Genomic DNA, 22,520 nt, shown 5'->3' with positions numbered 1-22,520 from the left:
TAACTAGGTATTTTTAGTTCCCTTAACTAGTTTATTTTCCTTTAACCAGTTGATTAGTTTTAGTTAACTATAATAACCTTGGTAATGAGCCTGTGACCGTAGAGTCACCGTGATTAGCCGTGACAGGCCTGTGTCTGACATAGCAAACCATGAACTGCGTCCTGGAAGGAAACTGTATAAAAGGTAATATAAAGAACACTCGAAGAAGATGCGAACCGAAATTTGCTGTAAAAATAACATATTTAATTCTATAATGATTCTATTGATGAAAGTTGTTCAAGCTACGAAATTGTTCATTTGGAACGAACAACGGGACTAGCTTATCTGATGTAGCTAAACTGGCTAATAATGAGTTAGCTTTAGGGGGTCATGACCCCTAACATTTTCAAACAGAAAAGTGCACTTTTCTGTCTGAAAATGTTTCGTTTCATGGTATTAAGAGAAAGAAATATTAAGGTTATAGTAAAATAATACAGTATAGTAAATAACAATATTGTGTCAAACTTGAACTGTGGAGGGGCTGTGTTGTGTTTCAGCATTTGGGAAGGCTATTCATGCCCTGTCCCGGGTTGGAGATGAGCTGTGGTTGGATCCAACGGTCAAGGGGGTGAGCAGCAACAGCAGCTAGATGTAAAAATGCTCATTGACGCTTTATTAGGTACACTTTGAGTATTTGCCAAGTTTAAAAAAAAATTAATGGTATTAAACTGTTGTAAATAGCTTGTTGTCCTATAATCTGTCAAAAACGATTGAATAATATCAAGTCACCACATGCCAAAGAAGCTCTATTGGATCGAGTTGTGGTTGAACATTTTCATGTTCTCAGGTAGGCTTTAGCATTTAAACCATGCTTATTTAGTACTCAGGGGCCTAGAAAATATCCCTTACACCATTACACCACCACCATCAACCTGGATTGTTGACAGACGCCAGGAGGGAGCCATGCTTTCATGCTAATTTATGCTGACCCCACCATGTGAATATTGCAGCAGATATCTAGACTCATCAGACCAGCCAACATTTTGTAAACACTACAGATTGTTGTTAAAATCACAGTAGACCAGCACATTTGGTATTAACAAGCATGCAACCTTGAAAGTCACTTCAATCCTACATTCTGATGATTGGTTTGAACTTCAGCATCACATTGTTGTCATGTGATTTGCTAATTAGATATTTGTGTTAATGAGCAGTTAAACAGGTGCAACTAATAAAGTGACCAGTGTGTGTGTGTGTGTGTGTGTGTACAAGAGCGTCTGTATCGATAATCTCCAGGTGTTAAGGTATTCACCACCTTACTTCCTCCACAATAATTTCTCTCTCTCCCTCTGAAAGCTGGCCCTGAGATCAGTGAATTCTGCTCATTCTGCATACGCCTGCTTCCTCTTCTCGCCGCTCTTCTTCCAGCAGTACAATCTGGATTCAGTCAGGGAGCAGGACAGTGGACCAATCAAATGCAAGCTAGTCATGAAGGTATATCGGCATTGCTGGTTTTTCATTTGTAGGCAGAAACATCATCTTAACAAGTGACTGTTCAGTAAAATTAGGGCTACACATCATGCCGTTCTTTCAAGACTTTATGATTAAACTGCGTCTCTTTGTTTTAAAGTCTGTGCTGCCACTTTTCCGTTGTTCGACTTCTATTGAGCACAGTGTGAAACGGTGTCAGATATCAGTCAGCACTGGCAGTGACCAAGTGATCGTTCAGTTTTTCTGCAGACACGGTAGGAAACTGCATAAATGACAGTAGGTGTGCATGCAGTTTATATTTTGAACACATGGTGGCACTGTGCTCTAAGTGTCTCTGTTTTTGAGTTAGGCATAACAAAAACCTACAATGTGCGTTTCCTGGAAAGTGAGGCGCTGCAGGCAGTGTTTGCCTCACACCTCTGTCCCAATGTGCTGAAATCTCCTGCCAGGTTAGCATTTCAGTATTAGAGCCTCACTCTTCTTTTCTACAATCAGTACATGCTGGCTACCTGTTGGTTTTGTGTTTTAGACAATACCAAAAATATATATTGACAGAAAAAAAATGTTAAAAGTAAGCAGCCAGAGCTGCCTGTGTGTGTTTTCCTCTTTCTTCAGGCTTCTAGGCGATATGGTGATGCATTTCCACGCGTCTCAGGAAGAAGTCACTCTGTCGATGTCAGCCCCGAAAGTCAGTCTGAGAAATTACAACGAGGGGAGAAATGGTCAGTTAATGTCAGACTGCCATTTAGCTCAGCCCACGTGTGGCTGACACGTTTCACAAAGTGCTTGAAAGTTGCACAAGCTTTGAGATGAACATAAAACTTCCTAACATACCGCATGTTCAGTTCTTTAAGCACATCAAAGGAAGCACTGTAACGACTGCTGTTTGACTTGGATGTACCTGTGTGACAGATCACATGAAGATGATGCACACTGAGATGTCCTTACACCCAGACGAGTTTGACTACTTTCAAGCCGGAATGGACTCAGACATAACCTTCTGTCTGAAGGAGCTAAGGGTAACGGGGTTATTTTTGGAGGCCTCCTTGCTCCTGTCACATGAGAATATTATGTGTGCGGAGAGCGAGAGTGACACTAGCTCACATGTGGGCAATTCATGTCTAAGAGGTCATATTGCTGTCCTGTACTCGGTATCATTTCCATGTGAACTTTCCCCTCAGTGCTGTGACTCATCTTTATAGCAAAGATGTCTTGACCCGAGTGAGGCTCCACTACGTAGAAAAAGTAACTGAAGTTGAAGGCTCCTCATCGCATGCTTTATTATAAACTTTAAAACCAAGTAGGAATGAGTGTGGACTTTATGGGCTGCTTAAAGGTTGATCTTCAGCTATTTATAATTTGATTAGCAGAAAAAGCTGAGAGAAGTGTAATGTGTAGACTAGTGTGGTCAGTAAAGCAAAATCACTTGGCTTATAGAAAAAGGAGACAGTTTTGTTGGATATTTGAAATAACAGTCTGTGTACGTTCAGTTAATGAGACTTGGCCTGCATTAATGCCTACAACTCTTCACACTAATGTCTTGGAAAGTCACTTGGGCTTCCCGCTGTGAGGCTCCTCGTTAGCCCGCCTAGTCGTCTTGTTCCTGTCGGTTTTGGAAAATCGGGTTTGGACGGATTAGAAACTAGGCTTTAAGTTTTAGTCTTAGCCTTAATTTGATGTATATCTCCAGGCTGATAATAGTTAAACATGTCACAATATTAGCCCACACTTTTCAGCAATTAAACTCAGTTGTTGCTTTTTTGTTTTTGCCAGGGGTTACTGTGTTTTGCGGAGTCACATTGCCTTCCGGTGTCGGTTCACTTTGGCACTCCAGGAAAGTACGTTTCCTTGCTACTGTCATTACCTTGAGTGGAATTTATTCACTCAAATTACACAGGCTCTGTGGTGCTGTTCAACAAATTAACACCAGCTAGACTGCAAAATTCTTTAACGTTTATATATCACTAGTCACATCACTAAGTGAGCAGTTGTGGTGTGTTTGCTGCTAAAAAGTAAAAAGTGCTGACAAATAAAAAAAAAAAAAAAAAAAAAAGAAGACACAGTGAAGGGATTTCTGCCATGGAAACGCACTTTGTTTGCAGGCCTGTGTGCTTCTCTGTGGAGGACATGGTCCTTGAGGCCACTGTGGTGCTGGCTACGCTGGCTGACTTTGAAAGCAGAGGCCCCTCACAGCCTACAGAGACCCCAGCCCCGACTACACACAGGTAACAACCACCCCTGACTTCACTGGCAATACTTTTAATCATCAGTGCCTGGGGGGAAAGAAGGGTAATTACTGCAGCTATTTTTTTTAAATTAATTTGAGCAAAATAAAAAACCTGAGAAAAATCACAGAACATAAAAGGAATTCATCTCAATGAAAACACAAGAGACCACACAATCTAGTTAGAAAACAAGTCATTGCCAGATAAAAATGCTTAAAAAAAGATCAAAATCATTCAAAAAACTGTCATAAACAAAAAATCTGCTAAATACTGCAACAGATAAATCATGCAGATTAACTTTCTACATAGTCCAGATATTTTATGACAGAGAGAAAGGGTCCTCGGGCCTTTTTGAACAGCCTGTTTGTTTGTTTTTTTTAGTGGAGTTTGATGTCATTTGTCTTACCCAGTCTATAATATCTGATAGCTTGAGCTTCCATTTACATTTTTAAGCTATTAGCCTAAAAGTTTGTTTGTAATTATGCCCCTAGATGGCAATCAATTAGAATCTGCACTCATCGGACACTTTATAGAAAACCGTTTTGCCTTCAGAAATATTCCTTAGCTATTTTAGTCCATACTGACATGACAGCATCACATAGTTGCTGCAGGTGTCTTGGCTGCATGTCCATGATGTGAAACTCCTGTTCCACCACATCCCAAAGATGCTCTGTTTTACTGAAGACTGGTGACTGTGGAGCCCATTTGAATTCAGTGTCTCATTCAGGAAAGCAGTTTGAGATTATGAGAGCTTTGTGAGATGGTACAATACCTGCTAGAAGCACATGTCAGAAGATGGAGATGTACACTGGTCATAAAGGGATGGACGTGGCCTGCAACTATAGTGTGGCCTATGATGCTCAGTTTGACCAAGATCCCCAAAGTTTGCCAAGAAAATATCCCCCACACCTTTACAACACCATTACCAACTCAAACTATTGAAACAAGGCAGGAGGACATGCTTTCATGTTGTTTATTTTAAATTGTGGTCCTGCCATCTGAATGTTGCAGCACTTCTTAAATCATCAGCATTTTTCAGTATTCTGTTGTTCAATATTTGTGAGTCAGCATGAATTGGATTGTCAGTTTCCTGTTTTTAGCAGACAGGAGTGCCACTTATTGTGGTCTTCTGCTCATGTAGGTTATTTGAATTACTGTTGACTTTCTATCAGCTTGAAGCAGTGATACATCCATCCATATATCTTGTATACGATTATTATTCTAACGATTTAAATTGGCAGGAGTTACATGGGTTAAGGAATTATGGCGTGTGAGGAGTGTATTTTATCATTATGTTAACCAGCTGGTGTCATTGTCGCAGTCTTTGTGCGTCCAGTTTGTCAGGTCTACAATCCAGTGTACTGAAGAGCAGAACTACCTGAGCCTCTCTCCTGGCACTCAGTCAAGCTGGTTTGCCCTCATTGGCTGTTTTTAGCCTCTTAAGAGGCATCATGTTGCAGTAGCCAGCCTTGTGTCTGTAACGGAGATAAATAGGGCAAGGTCAGGGCACGCAGAGTTGGGTTAGAAGCCCGTCAGTGTGACAGTCTATAATCCCCTCCTCCACGCTATGCTAGCCAGAGTCTCTGTCCTGCTTTGCTAGCCTGCTCTCTCCCCATTGTCCTCTACTTGTGCGTCTAGTTGGATCTTATTACACCATTCCCAGCTGCACTGCTCAACATCTGGGTCATTTGTAGCTCGTTTTGCTTGTGTACACTGCTGGAAGTCTGCAGAGACATCACCAACCCCATGATTCGACCCTCTGCAGTGCTCCTGTCCCTAATGCTCAGAATTGATCTGCATTTTAATACTTTTTTTTTCCTGATGAAATTTATCATGCAGGATATTTCTGACTATATGCAATGTATTTGTGTTTTTCATGGTATGATAAGTACAATACTTGCTTGCCTGCAGACTCTGGGGCCTTTAGAAGCCTCTTTACTCCTTCCTGCTGTGCTCCTAATTATGTGTCTGGGTTACGTCTGAGGTTGACGTGTCGTGTGGTTGCATGCACGAGGTTGTTGTTTTGTTCCCTTTTACCGTGCTTAAGGCTGCTTTCACCATCTGCTGATACAATGCTAGGTACTGTTTTTGTAAAAGCAAATAAAAACTATGTTTTTAATATTTATATGGATTGGAAGGTACTACACAACATCCTCATTTGTAAAACTAGTAGATATGTTTATCAATACTGTCTGAATATATGTGTGTAAAAACACTCTGAATCTGTGTTGAGATACAAATTTGCACCCATGTACCTGCGTCATCTACAGCTTGCAGACACAAGTGTGTTCTGTCTGTTCCCAGCTGTGCAGATGCAGCTGCTCTGCCTGTGGGTATACATGAGACTCAGAGCAACAACCTCCAAGTTCTTCCTGATGTAACAGAGCTTGTTGAATCCAGCCAAGGCAGCCCTATAACCTACCCACCTGTTCTGATGCAACTCCAATGCCAGGGCGACAGTGCTTGTGCTGGAATGACCCCACCTTCCAGCATGGTAATAAGAGCTCGCTCTTGATTTTTAAATCTTAACTGGGATCTGCAGATGGCCTGTGTGTTCCTTGTGGTTTGGATGCTCTACAGTCTTTCTGAGAAGTATGGTTCAGGGTGTGCTGCAATGGTTTACAATATCAGCTGAGACATGTCTTATGTTCTTTGTCACCTTTTTAGATTTAAAGACTTTTGCTGGAATCCCAGTTGAACCCAAAAACCTTTTATCAAATGTCTTCTGTGCAACTTTCCCTGTTAACACAGGTTTATTGCTTAATAGTGTTTAAATTTAAGACTCTGATGAGCCTTCAGGTCATCCTCCAAGCTGCAGACTGCACTGTGAGGACACCTCCGGTGCAGGCCCGACTCAAGACAGGAAGCGTTGCCAAAATAAAGCATGCTAGTCGAAACTCCACCATCCAAAAAATATTTCAAATGCACAAGAAGATTATGAAGGCAGATGTGCAGCACTAAGTGAACTTAAATTTTTGCCTGTGTGCATGTGAAATAACTGACTGCTCCAATACTGTTCTGCATATCAGTTCTGTAGCATGTCATTATTTTGAGCAAATTAACTGTAATGATTTATCATAGAAATATATTTAGAAAAATCCCCTGCTCGCCCCTGCAGGCGGTCAATCCTTCAAGCTCAGGTCCTCTACCAGAGGCCTGGGAGCTTGAGGGTCCTGCGCAGTATCTTAGCTGTTCTACTCAAGATCTTGAGCCAGTCTCCCTGTGGACACTGTTTTTAAGTGACCCTCATGCAGTCTCCTCTGTTGTACTAAGATTTAACGTAGAAATTGACAGGTGGTCAGAGCAAATGCACAAGTGCTGTAAATCTAAAAAGAGAAAAAAAAAAATGGCAGAATGTTCTTGAATGAACTGCATACACTCATGTTTGGCTATTTGTATCCTGTAGATCTGCTCCCTGCTGTTCGAGGCCATGTCCTCAGAACCTGGTGATGACGATGATGATGGTGCTCCCAGACTACCTGTCCTGGTATATTTCAGTGATGAGGAAGACTATCCGAGAAGCCAGTCACTCTGAGGGAATAGCAGTCACTAATTAACAATATTCTTCTGTAAATAGTTATCAAAGTGTAATCTCTCCAGAATAGTTTTTATTAAATATGGTTTATTGTTAAAATGTTTTTTTCCAGTTACTGTTCATTGGAACAATATACCATCCATGTTGTCTGTCAATAAAAATGTGCCATCTCGGGAAGATGCCACACCCATCTGATGGTAACTGGCATGCATTGTGTCTGAGGAATGTCGTAGCACAAACAAAATGTACAAAGTGTTCCCAGACTGTAGAGCAGTGAGCCAAATGTCCATGTTCATGTGAACAAAACGCAGCTGCAGTGTTCAATACACATCAGAGCCATGAAATACAGCAGGTTAATAAATATTATAGTCTTTATTTAAACATTGTACACATGTGAAAATGTTTTTGTTTCTCCCACATAGACATGCTCTGGTTTAAACAGAAAGATGAGGCGGATGAAAAGGAGTCATCCAGGGAGGTGTGAAACAGGAAGCAGGGACCATGGAGCTTACAGTGGTAGTGCCAAATGACTGGGAGAAGTGCTTTATCATTTTTGTTAAGGCTGCTTGGATTGTCCTCAGTGCTGTAACACTTAGAAAAAAAAAAAAAAAAAATCACATTTTGCCAACTAACACTGTTCACCGCCCTGAATCTGTTCTCATTTCAACATGACACCTGACAGGGTGTCACATTAAGGAAACGATCCTTTCGATTAGTGCAGATTGTAAACAGTGATCTAAAGATCCATGGGAAGGATTTTCTAAGTGTGGGATGGCTTTAGTACTATTCCTGATTGAGTGCAGAGAGGAAGCAGATTTCAGGAGAAAGGGGGAGGGGGGATAAAAAACAACAACAACAAAACACTGGGGTTAAAATGATGGTGTAAAGACAGCAGGGCATGATGGGAAAGCTCGTTTTTCCAACTCTTATGGCTACTTAACAGTTTAATGCTTTGTGCTCAGTGCTGGCACATTTTTAGAGGGAAGGTTGAAGACTTATTTGCCAGTATCAATGACACATGATACAAGGCACATTGTAATATTACACAAATGTGGATTTTACCGTGAAATCTTCCTGTAGTGACGCAAAGAAACATACTGACCATTTTTCACATGAAACCTGCAGTGACATGACTTAAGAATGCGTCACTGGAGCTCTACAAGCAGGGGGAAGGAGGGAGGGAGAGAGACAGGAAAAGCAAATGGTGACTGTGAACAAGAGTTTCTGTAAGCTACTTGACGCGGCGAACAATCCCCACGGAACAAAGAGGTTACAAAAATACATTTGGTCACCTGACCAATTTCCGCTGCGTTGAACTTTTTCAGATATGCTCCTTAAGCTTTGTGCGTTTAAGGCTGCGAGACCAATTCAGACCAGCGGATATGGAGAAGTCTCTAGCCTACACATCCATTTCATTGACACCGATTGCACATTACTCAATAGACACACACTGAGGAGCTCATGTGCATTCATCACCCATTCATACACACATCACACATAATCACAATCAAGACTTCAGCAGCAGCTGTGAGATTAAAGGGAGGACATCAGTTTGACACTATCATTTATACTATATATATATATATATATATTTATCTTGAGAGGCTTTTGAGCTACAAAATACTCTTAAGTTACAAAATATGTGCAATACTTGAACTGGTATGGAAAAGGCAGCTGCCACTCTTTATGAAATCTTGTTGGATTATCCTGCCACAAGAAACAAACCATCTGTGTAAACCCATGTCACATCACACTTGTTTTGTTTCTGTTTTTGCAAACATTTAATGTAACATCCCAGAACAGCATACCATTCATATCAAACATATGCTCCCTGCCCTTTCGTACAAGTTTCCAGTCCCTTTCATAAAGGCTTCCTAAGTACCACTGTATTATTAAGTGCTTGCACAAGACGGACCCATTTATTGAGCCTTAATGCTGCCATTTCTCATGCGCTTCCCTTCTTGAGGACTGTTTAGTTCTGTTCGGCAGGCCAGTACGTGGCCACATTCACATGCTAACACACACTCTTGGGCTATGTCAGCATCCGTCTTCTCTGAATTGCAGCTTCTTTCCTGCGGCAACTATCAGAAGAGGCTGACTTATCGTCATCAGCATGCCCAATGATCCCAGCCAATGGGATTATCTGGTGAGCATTGGAACACTGCAGCCCGGCCAACAGGGTGTCTGGCCTTTAGTTGGATTTATCTGGCCACTGTCTGATGTAGAAAACGACAGAGAAAAGGGCATGTTGAAGGATTTCTTTTGCTTGTTTTTAAATGTGTGGGGTTGGCCAAGTGGGGGAGACGGTGGGTGGATGAGGCAGAGTAGATCCTTTAGGTGTGGGGGAAGCAGACATTAGCTGTACATCCTGGCCAGCAGGAATCAAAGCAGTCCATCACCTGCAGCGGCAGATGGATACTCCGTGCAGACTCTAGTCAGTGTACTCAGCCACTATGGAGAGCAGTACTGTGATGTCATCTGGTTTTCCTCCTGCATGGACAGGAAACAGCAGCCAGTTAGGTTTGTTGCTTGAAAAACACGTTTGTAACCGTTCAAATTACAAAAAAATACTCATCTTTTTTGTAATACTTGGACACTTACCTCTTACATTCAGTCCATTGTCACAGGCAAACTGTGCGAAAGGTGACATGTAGTTGGGGTCATAGGCCAACACATGGGCCTGCTCTGCGATGCTGCGGGCCGTCTGCTGAATGCTCTCATAGTTTGTGTTCTGACGAACCAAACAAAGCAGGCATTAGGCGTTTATCGTGCCCTTTTCTGATTCTACGGCAGACATGTTTGTCACTCACTTTGAGTTTCTTCAGCTCTTGCAGTATCATGTAGTCTGGCATGTTGTCAAAGAGCCCATCAGTGGCAGTGAGGATGATGTCGCCCAGTTGTACGTCAAAGGAGGTGCTGTCTGCAGCGTCAGGGCTGAGGGACAGACACAGGTGAGTTTCAGGTAAGAGACAGGTGCAGTAATTTTTGTCATTAAACGTACCGACTGAGCTTAGCAACAGAAACTTGGTTGCTAATGGATAATGAAAAGTTCAGGTAATCATCACATGAGGTTTTTTTGTTTTGTTTGTTTTCTTGGAAAGGACAGTTTGGTCCAAGAAAAGGTGCTGCCATTATGAAGGTGCTTCAAATACGCAGAGGCAGGAACCAAGTTAGTTTGCCAGTGTCGGGTTCAGTTCCTGGAAGATGTCCTTACCCCCTAAATCCAGTCAAGAATGTGATTCATTACAAACTGTCTGGACTGCATCACGACACAGTGAGCCAAAGCTCCCAGGAACAGCCTGTCCTGTGCTCTAATTTTTTAATGTATTTTTTTTATGAAGCCAAAACTACAGTCACATGGGAAAAAAAAAGCTGCTGTAGCGGCTGTTCTTGCAGCTAGTTAGCACTATGATGGCACAGCCACACTTAGAGCTGTTCCTCATTCTTTGTTATCTGTGCACACTGGGTGATTCAGCATTAACATATTCATAAGCCAAAGACATTTGTGACACTTGATAATTACACAGCCAGTTTAGTTATGAAGATAATCATTGGGCAAGAAGGCAAAAATCTGTGGGCTTATAGCTATGAAGCAATGCATCGAGAACATGATGTTTCCCTTGTATATTATTACTAATACAAAGACAGGCAACGAAAATGAATGTACAAACGGACTTGTGGCAAATAAAGAGCTGTGTGGCATTATCATAGAGAGTGCAAAGTGCTTAGCTGTATGTTTAAACATCTTTATCCAAACTTTTTAGTGCACTCTCAGGAATGCTGTAACTAGTTGTTAGCTTTGACCCTTGCACTCTTTTCTGTTAGTTGCTACATTAGTGACTGAAAGCTTAATCTGCTGATGCACTAGGACTAAATCCTTCAACCAAATGAAATGCTCGAATGTAAAAGGATTTCTCAAATCTATGGGCTGTCTGAAACAGAAGCAAGGTCAGCATTTAAGAAAAGTAAATACATATATCTATAGTAACAAGTAAGTGCACTTGCAATCTTTTGTTTGTTTTTATTTATTTTTTTTTAAGAGTAAATTGCTTAATTTAAGAGGAGTCTGCTGGTGCAGGATTGGCTGTGGACTTGTGGATTTGCCCCATCAGCCCACACAGACTTTGACCTGAGGTAAGAGGGAAAGCTTGGCACACATCCAGGGCCTGTCCTGCATTCTAACATCTACTGTGCTGCTGCTTGGCACGCCACAGCAACGAGACACAGCAGCACGTGGCCTCAGACACAGTGGTACACTGCAGCTCGCTGTAGTGCAGTCGCTATAGACGCTCAGCCTTGCAGCAGGCCAGGTGCACAGGCGCTACTGAATGTTGTTTCTGCAAGCAGTCTGCCTTGTTATAAGTACAGTATCATGTATCACATCTGCTGTAAAGAACACGTGAATGAGCAATGACGTGTGCTGATGACACCCGTCCGTGTCACCGGCAGACTCGCTCAAATGAGTGTGGGAGAGCAGATGCACCAGGTGTTGCTCGTTAAGTGTTTCACCTGTCACTGAGGACGGCCCCCTCAGCCCCTGGGGGAGCAATGGACAGCTGGAAGGGGGTGTTGAAGTAGTGCTGCTGCTCATCTGAGCGGTGGACCACCTCCCCTCCCCGGACCACCAGGAAGCCAGAGTCTCCCAGGTTGGCCGTGTGCAGCCGATGACTCTGCCGGTCCAAAATCACAATGCAGGCCGTGCTGCTTCCTAAAAATAAAAATAAAACAAAAAACCCACACGTCACTTTTTATTTTCAATGCAAAACAAAGAAAATGTTTAAGATTAAATAAACAAATAAAAATGGGTAAATGCAACACTATAGCACATTAACCATCTCTGCACCCAAAAACGTGTTCAGCTCCCAAAAGAAGAAAGATGCACAGATGCAACATTTAAAGCTGGAAACAGCCAAAAATCTTTCAGCTTCACACACAGAACCACAATACCAGCAAGATGTATGGAGGTAGAAGGAAGACTAAATAGATTTTAGGACAAGGAAAACAATGATCACAGCACTCAGCATTCTGAAAATACACATCAACATCAGCCGCTGCAGAGGCTATATGTGGAAACGGGGTCAACAGATCTTCGCTTCATCAATCGGCTAACTGATAAAAAAAAAAAAACATTCTCAAGGCACATTTTAAAAAACAGGAGACAACACACCCGGTTAAGCTGAAAACAGTGTGAAAGGTCACAGATTTAGATCAAGCGGCACAGTGCTTCGGTGTCTGCATGTCTGTTAGTTTACCACGTAAGGTTTGTTCGTGTGTCCATCTGATTTCTGATTAGAATAAACTGACCGAACATTTGCATTTGCATCGTTTTGCCCTTTTCAGAGGAGGCCGAGCTGTAGGACAAGTACTGTGGTTGCTAATAACAATAACAATTAACAACGCCTGAGTTCTTTTCCAGTATGGCGTGAAAGTGTGACAATAAGCCAGCATGCACAGCACTGGCCCACTGGAACTGAAAAAGGTTTGCGCTGGAAACCATTTATTGATTATTTTTTAATACCTGTGCTTCTGCTATTGTCACATGTAAATAAATCATCTATAACAGCAGGAAGGACGGTCATTAGGGAGTACAGACTTTAATACATACATTTCTTTAAAAAACAAAAAAGCAACACTTTCTCTTACTTTCCTTTTAGTTTTACACAACTTCCAAGTGAAACTGGGAGAAAGACAAATGAGGTCAACTTAAAAGCACAAACTTAACAATGAGAAAAGATTTTTTTAAAATTTGTCCTTCTGTGATGAAAGGAGGAAACACGAGCTAGTGGAAGAGGCGGACAGCGTGTGATCACACCCTGCTGGTGAGTCATCTGGCCCACCAAAATATGCTCTTTGGGGGGGATCAACCTTCAAACCCCCTCACGCACTCTGACTCACTCCCTTTCTTGTCTCCAGCAGTACAAATTACTCACGCTACCGGCCTCAAGAACATTCCTTCTGCCATAAAAAAGCAACACAATACAGCGTTGTTACCCCTGGTGCACATGTGATAACGGAATGGAAAAGTACTGACACGCGCCGAGACAGATCTGTTCCAAACACATTTGTTCACTGATGTTACGTGTTTGTACACGTTCTGTCGTCGGGAAGCGGCGCAGAGCAGGAAAGGGACCGGTGGAAGTGAAGTGCATGGAGCAGGTTGGGCCTAGTGACGTCCCCTGGACTTTCGAATGTGAGCTGGCTGTTCTATTACTCATGATGCAAAAATCTCTAGCCAGCTACCATTAAACAAAACAGATGTAAACACAGCCCAGCCCAAGAAAGCTGAACTCCATGGAAAGCCTCCTGTTTATTGCCTCTACACAGCAATGCTTTAAATCTACTGCCCTACACAGTGCAAGTATGTACCAGAGATGGAGCATAAAGATTTGTCCACAGCAGCTGTCTGCAAAGACTTGTTGTTTCTTGACAATTTTCAGTAAACCCACAACGCTGTGTTCAAAATTTGTACAAATTTTAATGATTAAAAACAAAAAAAGCTTTGGTGGCCTTTATCGTCAAATGGGCACCTTAAGTTGTAGACGCGACTCAGATTTGAAGTCAGCAGATGTTCAGTGTTTTGACCTCTTCGACTACCAGCTCTCAAGGTAAATATCTCTCGTCTATGTGGCACCCTCACTTTGGTTGACCCATTTCCAGAAATGGCCTCAAGATATGAAATGATCTGATGAAGTTAATGAATTATGGACTATTTCCTATTAAGCCATGGCCTTTGAGGCTTTTAATAATGGCCACCATTATTTCAGAGCAATCTTTTCCTCTAACAGCAGAATTAGGTTTGGACCTCAATCCCAGACTGTTATAAACCAAATTGGATTTTTATAGTCAATTTTCAAAAAGTACATGTCACTTGATTCAATTTCACACTTGAAATTTGCTTTAAAAAAATAAAATAAAATCCTGCCAACCAGGCCTTTAAGATCCAAGAGATATTTTTTTGTAAAGCACAAGAATTTGTGGATGTTTTTCATCACCCAGAGAACATTTTGTACCAGTTTGTATTATGTCACTTGTTGTCAGTTTCTTCTGTGAAGTAATGACGTCTATTGCAAACCAAATCAATATGTACAATTGCACCACCCTAATACTTAAGATGCGAGTCTTTCAAAGACTCGATGTGGGAGCAATGGTCTTTTTCACCATTTTGAACTGTTAATCATAGATCACCAGTTGGGCCTACTGAAGGTTATTTTTAGAGAGCGTCTGCACATTGTTTCTAGCTGCAGTTCAGTGTCAGATTTCAAGGCAATCAGACTTACAGTGCAAGAGATGTGGCTTTTCTTATATTGAATTTGTTGTGCTGTAATCACCTTGATACCATCTAGCCGCCTGGGATCACATTACTTGGAAAGCATTTGCCCATCATTTCCATCGACTGTGCCAAATTTTATGGTTGTAGCCCATTTAAGCTCATGATTTGACAGAGATATATATATATCTCTCTATATATATATATATATATATATCTCTCTCTCTCTCTCTCTCTCTCCTCTCTCTCTCTCTCTCTCTCTCTCTCTCTCTCTCTCTCTCTCTCTCTCTATATATATATATATATATATACATACATACATACACACACATACATACATACATACATACACACACACACACACACACATACATACATACATACATACATACACACACACACACACACTGATACAAGCTGAATATGGTTCTACGCTTTTGGGAAAAACTGAAACCCTGCGTTTACAGTGGCTGCACTCACCCAGTAGTGGCACTTTGTTCTGCAGTAGCTCATAGTAGCTGGTTGTGAGGACTCCCACCGGGTTGCTGGGTACAAAGCGTCCTTCCTTCACTAACCTCTCACATGTCTTCATCAGTGTACCCGAAAACTGTGACGGGTCCACGCCATAGTCTCTCCAACCACCTACACCATCCGCCACACCTAAAAGGAGTTGATTTCATTATGGGAAATAATGATTAATCCCTTATTACATTAAAAAAAAAAACAACTTTCCTCATAACCATTAATTGTGTAATATGTACAATGTTTAAAAACAAAACTGAAAGAAATCTGCAAACTGGAACTCCATGTTTCAGTTAAGAACATTGAGGATTAAACTAGCACCAAGATGCAGATATGATTTTTAACATTCCACAAGTAAGCCTGGAGGACAATGCCTCGCAGCTGCATGATGAACAACAACAATCACTCCCAGCAAGATGGAAAAAGACGCAAAAATGACAAAATGTACAAAGCTTTCAAATGTCCCATTACTCAATTCAAGCATTTCTCATGCTGATTGGTAGAGTCTCTGCTCATCTAACGACTTCAGAAAGTTGCTTCAAGTAGCTCCACATTACCGTCCAGCTTTTTGTTTGTTGTAATTTAACCCACCTTAAAATCTGTCCCCTCAGTTAAATGCATTAAATCCATAAGGGAAACCTTCATTAACCTTTTTACAGAAACATGGCCTGCTTATTTGAGTTTCACTAAGAGCTTTTGTCCCCAAAGGAGTACTTAGCTAGGCGCAAGATTTTCCTAGGAAGGAAACTCTAGTCTTGTTACTCCCAGGGCGCAGACATCTGCTCCACTGACCATACATGGAGGAGTCTCACCACCCTGTGCCACAGCTAAGAAACAGGCCTCCTCAAGTCAGACACACAGTCCAACTGGTGTGCCGAAAAACAACAACTTTGCGAAAATATCACAGTAATCAATAGCAATCATTTAGAAACACCCAGACAGTCGTTAGATATGCATAAAAGCTGCTAAGGTCTTCAATAATAGGTTTACACGGGATGAAGGCTTCCGTGCTTAAGAGTCTTTTTCATCAGCCCCCAGTGGAGCAGGTTTTAAAGTCTGTATCGGTTTTGGCTGCTTAAGATATTCTTTATGTCATGAATGAATGCTGCACGCAATATGAACCCACTAAAAGTTCAAGCGTACAAAGAAGATGCAACAAGCACAAAAGTCTGAAAAATACACGCACAAATTTAACACTCAGAAGGCATTGACATTGAGCCTTCTGATCCGTTTCATTCTGAAAAACAAAAAAACAAAAACACGTGCAACCCACGGAGGGGCTGACCCCTGACCTGTCAGTCACGTCTTACCCAGTGTACACGGAGCAATGTCTTATTGTTTGGTTAAGGTTTCATCAGCAAACAGACATGGGATACTCACCCAAAACATCGGCAGATCTGTGTCGGGCAATGAAACACGCGTCGTCCCCATAGCACATCCCTTTCTTCAGGATCCCTCTGCGGAAATCCTTTCCAAAACCGCAGCTCGCTGTCACCAGACTGTAGTCACGGCTGTCTGTCTGAGAAAGTCCGCCGATGACAGCTCTGGCAACCAGTCTACCGTACGACAGCACGGACAACATCACCTACGACACCAGCTCCCACCGAAAAAACCGGCCAAGCTAGCAGTCCTGCTAGCTCAGCGTCGACGCGAGCACACTATTATATTGACTTGCTAGTTTGCTAACGAGGCTGGAGATGTGCGGCTGAGCTACCCAGACAGACAACAGCCGCCACGCACGCCCAGACAATGCCTCCCGCTGATATGACCACAGCCTCCGAGTGCTTTATTCTTCCGCTGTGATAACTAGGAGAAAGTTAAGGAAAAACGTCGCCCGTTCTCCTCCAGAAACCCTGTAAGCGCTGATTCTCGGCGGCCATGGCGCCACTTCTGCCTCGGAGACGCTACATAACACAAAATGTGGACCTACAGCCCTGCGGTCTCAACACACTCTGCTCCACGAACCCGGTCTTGTGACTGCTCTGACGTCAGACATCGTTACGCAACGTACACTTCCTGATATGGAAATATTATATTCAGTCAGCTTTTACTGTATAAAAAGACCATAAAACTCCAGTAGTAGGCAGGTTTTACGCGTAGATACACATTTTAAGGACAAAAATACATTTACATGGCCTTTTTCTGAACAACTATAACACATGGAAATAGCTAAGAATATATTACATTAAAATAAATAAATAAGAACGCAAATAAAAACATTAAGACTTTTTATTCATGAATTTGCTACCCTGTACATATACAAGACTGCTCACATCTGGGATTATTTACCATTTCCCTAGATGCAACGTAGTTTGCAGTATGTTCTATCTCCCCCTTGTGGGTATCCCTGGATGGAAACTACCCTTAATTATAAGATGTTCTTGAGCAAGGTGGTTAAGTATTTTCGTTTACAACTGTTGTTTTTTAAAAAGCTGTAATTTCTTTGGAATAAATACACTCAGACAGAAAATTTCCCCCTAAAATACACTCAAATGTTTATTAGAAAGATTTAGACATTACAAGAGTGCATCTTTATTTGTTTAATTTAGCACGACTTGTTTAAAAATGTGATGCAGTGTACAGTCAGCGTTCTAAGACACTGACGGTTAAATGAACACAATATAAAGTTTACAGAAGTAAACAGGTGTTTGTGACTTTCTCCATAGTTGTATAGCCATTAATAACATTAATTATTGACAGTGGGGGGGAAAAAAAAACAATGATAAAGGAATAAGACATGAACGAAACTGGAAAAAAATTGTGCACAGCTTCAAACAAGGCATTCCTGTGCATAAGTAGCCATATTGTTACATTTTTCCTGATTGAACAGTCATATGTGGCAAAGACTAGCTGCAAAATGGGAGTGCAAAACACCTGAGGTTTTCATGGTGACATATCAATTTACCCCTGTGGACAAAACAACAAAAATATTTTGCTTTCATCAAAAAGGAGTGAATATCTTTTCAGTATTGGCAGCATGAAGGATAATCAATCCCTCAAATGCAGAAGAACAGAGCAGAACAAAGAAGTCAGAGTCTGGCCACCCCTTCATTTCTTGGCTTGCTTGGTGACCATGCTGCGGGGGGGAGTCACAGGACGGCTGCCGTTGGGCTTCTTCTTCTCAGCTGGTTTCAAAATCTATACCAGGTTGAAAACATTTAATGAATAGCTGTACACCGTCTGTACAAATAGCTTAGATTAGATCACTGCCATGAAAACGCAATGCTTAAAATAAACAAAAGGTACTGTACCTGAAAAGAGCACATGAGAGTCTCATCCACGCTCATCATGGCACCAGCGTTGTCAAACTCCCCACAATAGTTAGGCGCTGAAAACAAAGTGACGAGCTGCCTCTTTGCGAAAAATTCATAGCCATCCTCGACAACCTGCCAGTGAGAAAATACAAATTGGAATGACATGTTTACACATTTTCAAAATACATAAACTAGGAGTAGCCTCAACTAAATCATGCAAGTAGACATGAAGGTGGTCAGATCTAAAGCGCAGTCTAGCAGTCTAACCTAATGGGTTATGGTTCACAGGATCTTTAACTCAATATAAAAACTCAAAACATATTGTCAGGTTTGTAAGTGGAGTCTGAGTGGAGTTTAAAATCAAAACCAGCAGGGTGTAAGTGAAATGAAGACTTGAAGCTTTAACGCAAGCACTCCAACAAATAACAAAAAAGATTCCATTTATTGTTAAAGGCATCTATTATTAGGCCTTACTGGCCTACCACTCCAAAATAACCTTTATGTATCTAATTGGTTTGAGAGGCAACTAGATTTCTGCACCTCCTTAATAGTGGCACTTCTACAAATGCACATGCATGTTCCCTTAGATGGTTTTAAGCCCAGAAATTCTGCAGGAAAAGTTGTTATTCAACACTTTGGCAACAACTGCAGACACTGGAAGGCAACCCATCAAAGACAAACCGATCAAAAACTCTGGCAATAAAACATGTACCTGCAGAACCGGAGTTACCAGCAGTAACTACTTTATTCTGAGCTTGCCGTTCCTCTCTTGACAATGTAGGCTGCTCACTTGTGGTAGATAACAATGCAATCAGTCGATGACTAGCCATACTGAATGTTGATAACAGCTTTTGGCCAAAGGCTAACGGTGCAGACTGATTCAATTTTATGTTTGTGGAGCAAATGAAGGGTGTGCTGCATCTGTCTGCGCTTGTCTGGTAGGAGAGGCTTATGACAAAGCACAGAGAGCTGCACAAAGTACCGCGAAACACCAGCCTATCAGTTTTGCAGCACACAGATAAATCTGATTAGACACTATACACTTCACAATTCATCTTTATACGTCTATCAGCAGCTACATCATCAAGTACATTAGTGGCAAAGGTTTACTGGTCACTATTAAAGTCTAGCCTGGCCTCTGGTCAGGAGTTTCAAGTAAAACTTGTGTATTTACGTTCACAATCACTTGTCTTAATTGCAGACTCAACATGTCTCAACAGTGTTTTTCCTTATTAGTTGTTTTACTGACCAAACTCTATTTTTACATTAATAAGCTACACATTATATTCTACTACTACAAGCTACTGTCTATTCTGACAAACATCTTTTTCACAAAATTACACAAGACTGCATTGAAAGCTGAGCTCTCTTGTCTTTGCACTGGCATTAAGTGGCAGCATTAAAGTAATTTGTGACTATTCTAACATCAATTTCTCTCCATATTCTTTAAGTCTCTAGATAGTTTTTTAAAGTAAAGTTTTAGTTGAACACGTAACAACCTCTGGAAATGCGCAAATAATTTTACTTTGATGCAAACGCAAGCCAAAACGGTCAAAACCCACTGTCCACTACACACACCACGTGTGCTAGTATATCATGTCCTGTACCAAGTGTATCTTGCCTCTGGCCAGTACACGGCCACCTCCCACCTCCCACAGTGACGTTTCTGTTTGTGATGACGGAGGTGATTACCTGATGGGCACGACAGATCAGGTCCAGGTCATGCTTGTGCAGGAACTTGGCTACCACCTCTGAGCCAAAGGTAAATGACACACCCCTGTCGTTCTCCCCCCAGCCCAACACATCCTTGTCTGGATCAGACCAAAGTAAATCGCACAGCAGACCCTGGTCAGGCACGTCAGTGGGACGCATGATGCGTCTGATCTGCTCCATGGACTGAAGGTCAGGGGACAGTCCTAAATGGAACAGTAAAGTAAAAGTACAAATAAACACACTGATACTGAGGTCAGCACCGATTGGAACTGGGTGAGCTCCATGTCAGGTAACAAACTGCAAAAACAGCGTTTCTCAAGGACAAATAAGAAACGCTGATATCAAATGTACACTACTTCTAACATCATGCATACAACCAAAACACTTTAGAGTTGATAGTAGAGTTTTGTGCCAAAACATTCATTCTGCGCATTATAACCCACCGCCATGGCAGCAAAAGATCTTCTCATCAACAATGGCGGCAATTGGGAGGCAGTTAAAACAATCTGTGAAGGTCTTCCAGAGTTTGATGTTGTACCTTCTTTTACCTAACACAGTAAGACAAGAAATTATACTTCATTTTTTTCCATCATCTCATACCAACAACTTCCTCCAAACAGTTTAACCAGCAAAAGATAACTCAACAGAGAGTCTGACAGGTACCCTTAATGGACACAAGAGGCCCCAGGTTGGACATTTCTAGTCATTCAACAATACTCACACTCATCATAAAAACCATATATTCTGTTGATTGAAGCACACTCATGGTTTCCCCTCAGCAGGAAGAAGTTTTCTGGGTATTTGATTTTGTAGGCCAGTAGAAGACAGATGGTCTCCAGTGACTGCTTCCCCCTGTCCACATAGTCCCCCAGAAACAGGTAGTTGCTCTCAGGAGGGAAGCCCCCATACTCAAACAGCCTTAGCAGGTCATAGTATTGCCCATGGATGTCACCTGCAGGGCAAATACCAAGCTGAATTATACACATTGCTATTGAGTCATACACCACTTATCATACGTCAGTACATACCATCAGTCAATTGCTGAGTCAATCTTTCTGGTAAGTAAGTGCATAGCTTTTCTTACCACAAATCTTGAGGGGGGCCTCCAGCTCCAGGAGAATGGGTTGACTGAGGAAGATCTCCCTGGACTTGAGGCATAATCCACGAATCTCGTTCTCCTGCAGCTGAACATTCTTGCCAGGTTTTGCTCCTCTGACTGGAACAAGAAGACAAAAATCAACAAAAGTCAGTAAGAATAACACCTAAACACTATTCCAGCTAACCCGGGCATGGCATCTCTGCCCGGACGCCAATTGGGACAAACGGTGAGTGTAGAAGCCATATGCCGTGACGGAATTCGCGGTGTTTGTGTATGAGAACACAGTGTACGTGACATGTCGTTTCACACCCTTCAGACACACCAATATTCTGAGTCAAGAGACGCATTACATAAAGGTGGTAGCCGACATTAATTAAAATATTAAGTTATCTTGCAAATATTTCTGATTATTGTTACTAATTATTGCAACAAGATGAACACGAGCTAAAGCTAGCTATCTACTATTAGCATTTACCATAACATTTAAATAATAAAACAAGTGTTTCGTGGAAATTTTTGTATTTACTTACCTTCTAAAAGCCGCTGGATGATACTATCTATGTTGAGCTTGTCAACATCAGCCATTGCAAGCGTCGGTGTTACGAAAAAATCGCTCCAGTCAAATCTAGGTCTTCGCGTTGACACACTTGTGAAAGCTAGCCCGCTAGCTATCCTAGCATTAGCTTGCTTATGTTAGCTTCGTCTATTTTCCGGCTGAGGGTAGAAGATGTTGCCGCGACCCTGATACCGTTTAGCCACTCGCCGACACTTTTGACAGCCTAATACGCTACTTAAAGATCGCGATTTTAATAATGCCAACATCAATTGTTTCGTTTTGTTAAAAAAAGGGACGGGGACTATAAAAATAAGGGTCAACCAACACAAACGGTTACTAGCGACGGTGTCCCGTTTCTGTTTTTCCTTTGCCGCACCTTGTACTGCTAAGCCAGCGGCTTGTGCTGGTAGCTGCTACACTACTGCCCCCTACTGTGCTGGATGGGGACAGCTTCAGACCTTCTGAAGCCCTTTAATGTTTTTTCTTTGGATATTTGTTGATTTTTCATTCATTTTCAGTCCAGTCCTTGTACCTGACAATTTTCAGAGGGATATTTTTTTTTAAATTTGCGTGCTTTGTAAGCTACTTAACCCACAAAAGGGCCCTAACTCAATAAATGAATCAGTGTTGTTTCTACACATAACACGTTGAGCCACTTTGGTATAGCCACCTGACACAATACCTGAACGTCATGTCGTTTGGAGAACATGAAAATTATACCAAACACACTGCCAACACAGTACAAAGTATATCTGGATAGAAAAACACACACTATGGTTTGGCCTCCTCAGTCGCCAAGTCCTCAACATTATCGAAGCAGTGTGGGATCATCTCGACAGAAACCAGAATAACAGGCAGCCAACATCCAAAGAAGAGTTT

General features: G+C 41.8%; 3 protein-coding genes across 6 annotated transcripts; 1 reads left to right on the top strand and 2 right to left on the bottom strand.

Moving 5' to 3' along the window:
* Positions 1-7,862, top strand: rad9b (RAD9 checkpoint clamp component B). Of its 4 annotated transcripts, XM_040050003.1 has the most exons (11): positions 1-183; positions 537-607; positions 1,336-1,473; positions 1,610-1,724; positions 1,820-1,919; positions 2,086-2,192; positions 2,383-2,489; positions 3,244-3,308; positions 3,573-3,695; positions 6,000-6,189; positions 7,102-7,862. In XM_040050003.1, the coding sequence occupies exons 1-11, from the start codon at positions 150-152 to the stop codon at positions 7,228-7,230; spliced, it is 1,179 nt and encodes a 392-aa protein (XP_039905937.1). In that variant the 5' UTR covers positions 1-149; the 3' UTR covers positions 7,231-7,862. The 4 variants fall into 4 exon arrangements, with proteins under 4 accessions (XP_039905937.1, XP_039905938.1, XP_039905940.1 ...); XM_040050004.1 differs by lacking the exon at positions 1-183 and having other exon boundaries at positions 568-658; XM_040050006.1 differs by lacking the exon at positions 1-183 and having other exon boundaries at positions 569-630.
* Positions 7,584-16,987, bottom strand: pptc7a (protein phosphatase targeting COQ7 a). The gene is made up of 6 exons (XM_040050009.1): positions 16,400-16,987; positions 14,978-15,157; positions 11,740-11,938; positions 10,041-10,164; positions 9,832-9,961; positions 7,584-9,720 (listed from the first exon to the last, which is right to left on the bottom strand). The coding sequence occupies exons 1-6, from the start codon at positions 16,599-16,601 to the stop codon at positions 9,662-9,664; spliced, it is 894 nt and encodes a 297-aa protein (XP_039905943.1). The 5' UTR covers positions 16,602-16,987; the 3' UTR covers positions 7,584-9,661.
* Positions 16,988-17,489: 502 nt separating this feature from the next.
* ppp1cc (protein phosphatase 1, catalytic subunit, gamma isozyme) lies at positions 17,490-22,041 on the bottom strand. The gene is made up of 7 exons (XM_040050007.1): positions 21,616-22,041; positions 21,071-21,202; positions 20,708-20,938; positions 20,430-20,534; positions 19,966-20,189; positions 18,271-18,405; positions 17,490-18,157 (listed from the first exon to the last, which is right to left on the bottom strand). Exons 1-7 carry the CDS (start codon positions 21,668-21,670, stop codon positions 18,068-18,070), a joined length of 972 nt encoding a protein of 323 aa, XP_039905941.1. The 5' UTR covers positions 21,671-22,041; the 3' UTR covers positions 17,490-18,067.
* Between the last annotated feature and the right edge of the window lie 479 nt (positions 22,042-22,520).

The sequence above is a fragment of the Simochromis diagramma genome, unplaced genomic scaffold (assembly GCF_900408965.1).
Source record: "Simochromis diagramma unplaced genomic scaffold, fSimDia1.1 OVJJ01000159.1, whole genome shotgun sequence".
NCBI classification, from domain to species: Eukaryota; Metazoa; Chordata; class Actinopteri; order Cichliformes; family Cichlidae; genus Simochromis; species Simochromis diagramma.
The sequence above is the reverse complement of the archived record's forward strand: the minus strand, read 5'-3'. Positions and strand labels throughout refer to the sequence as shown.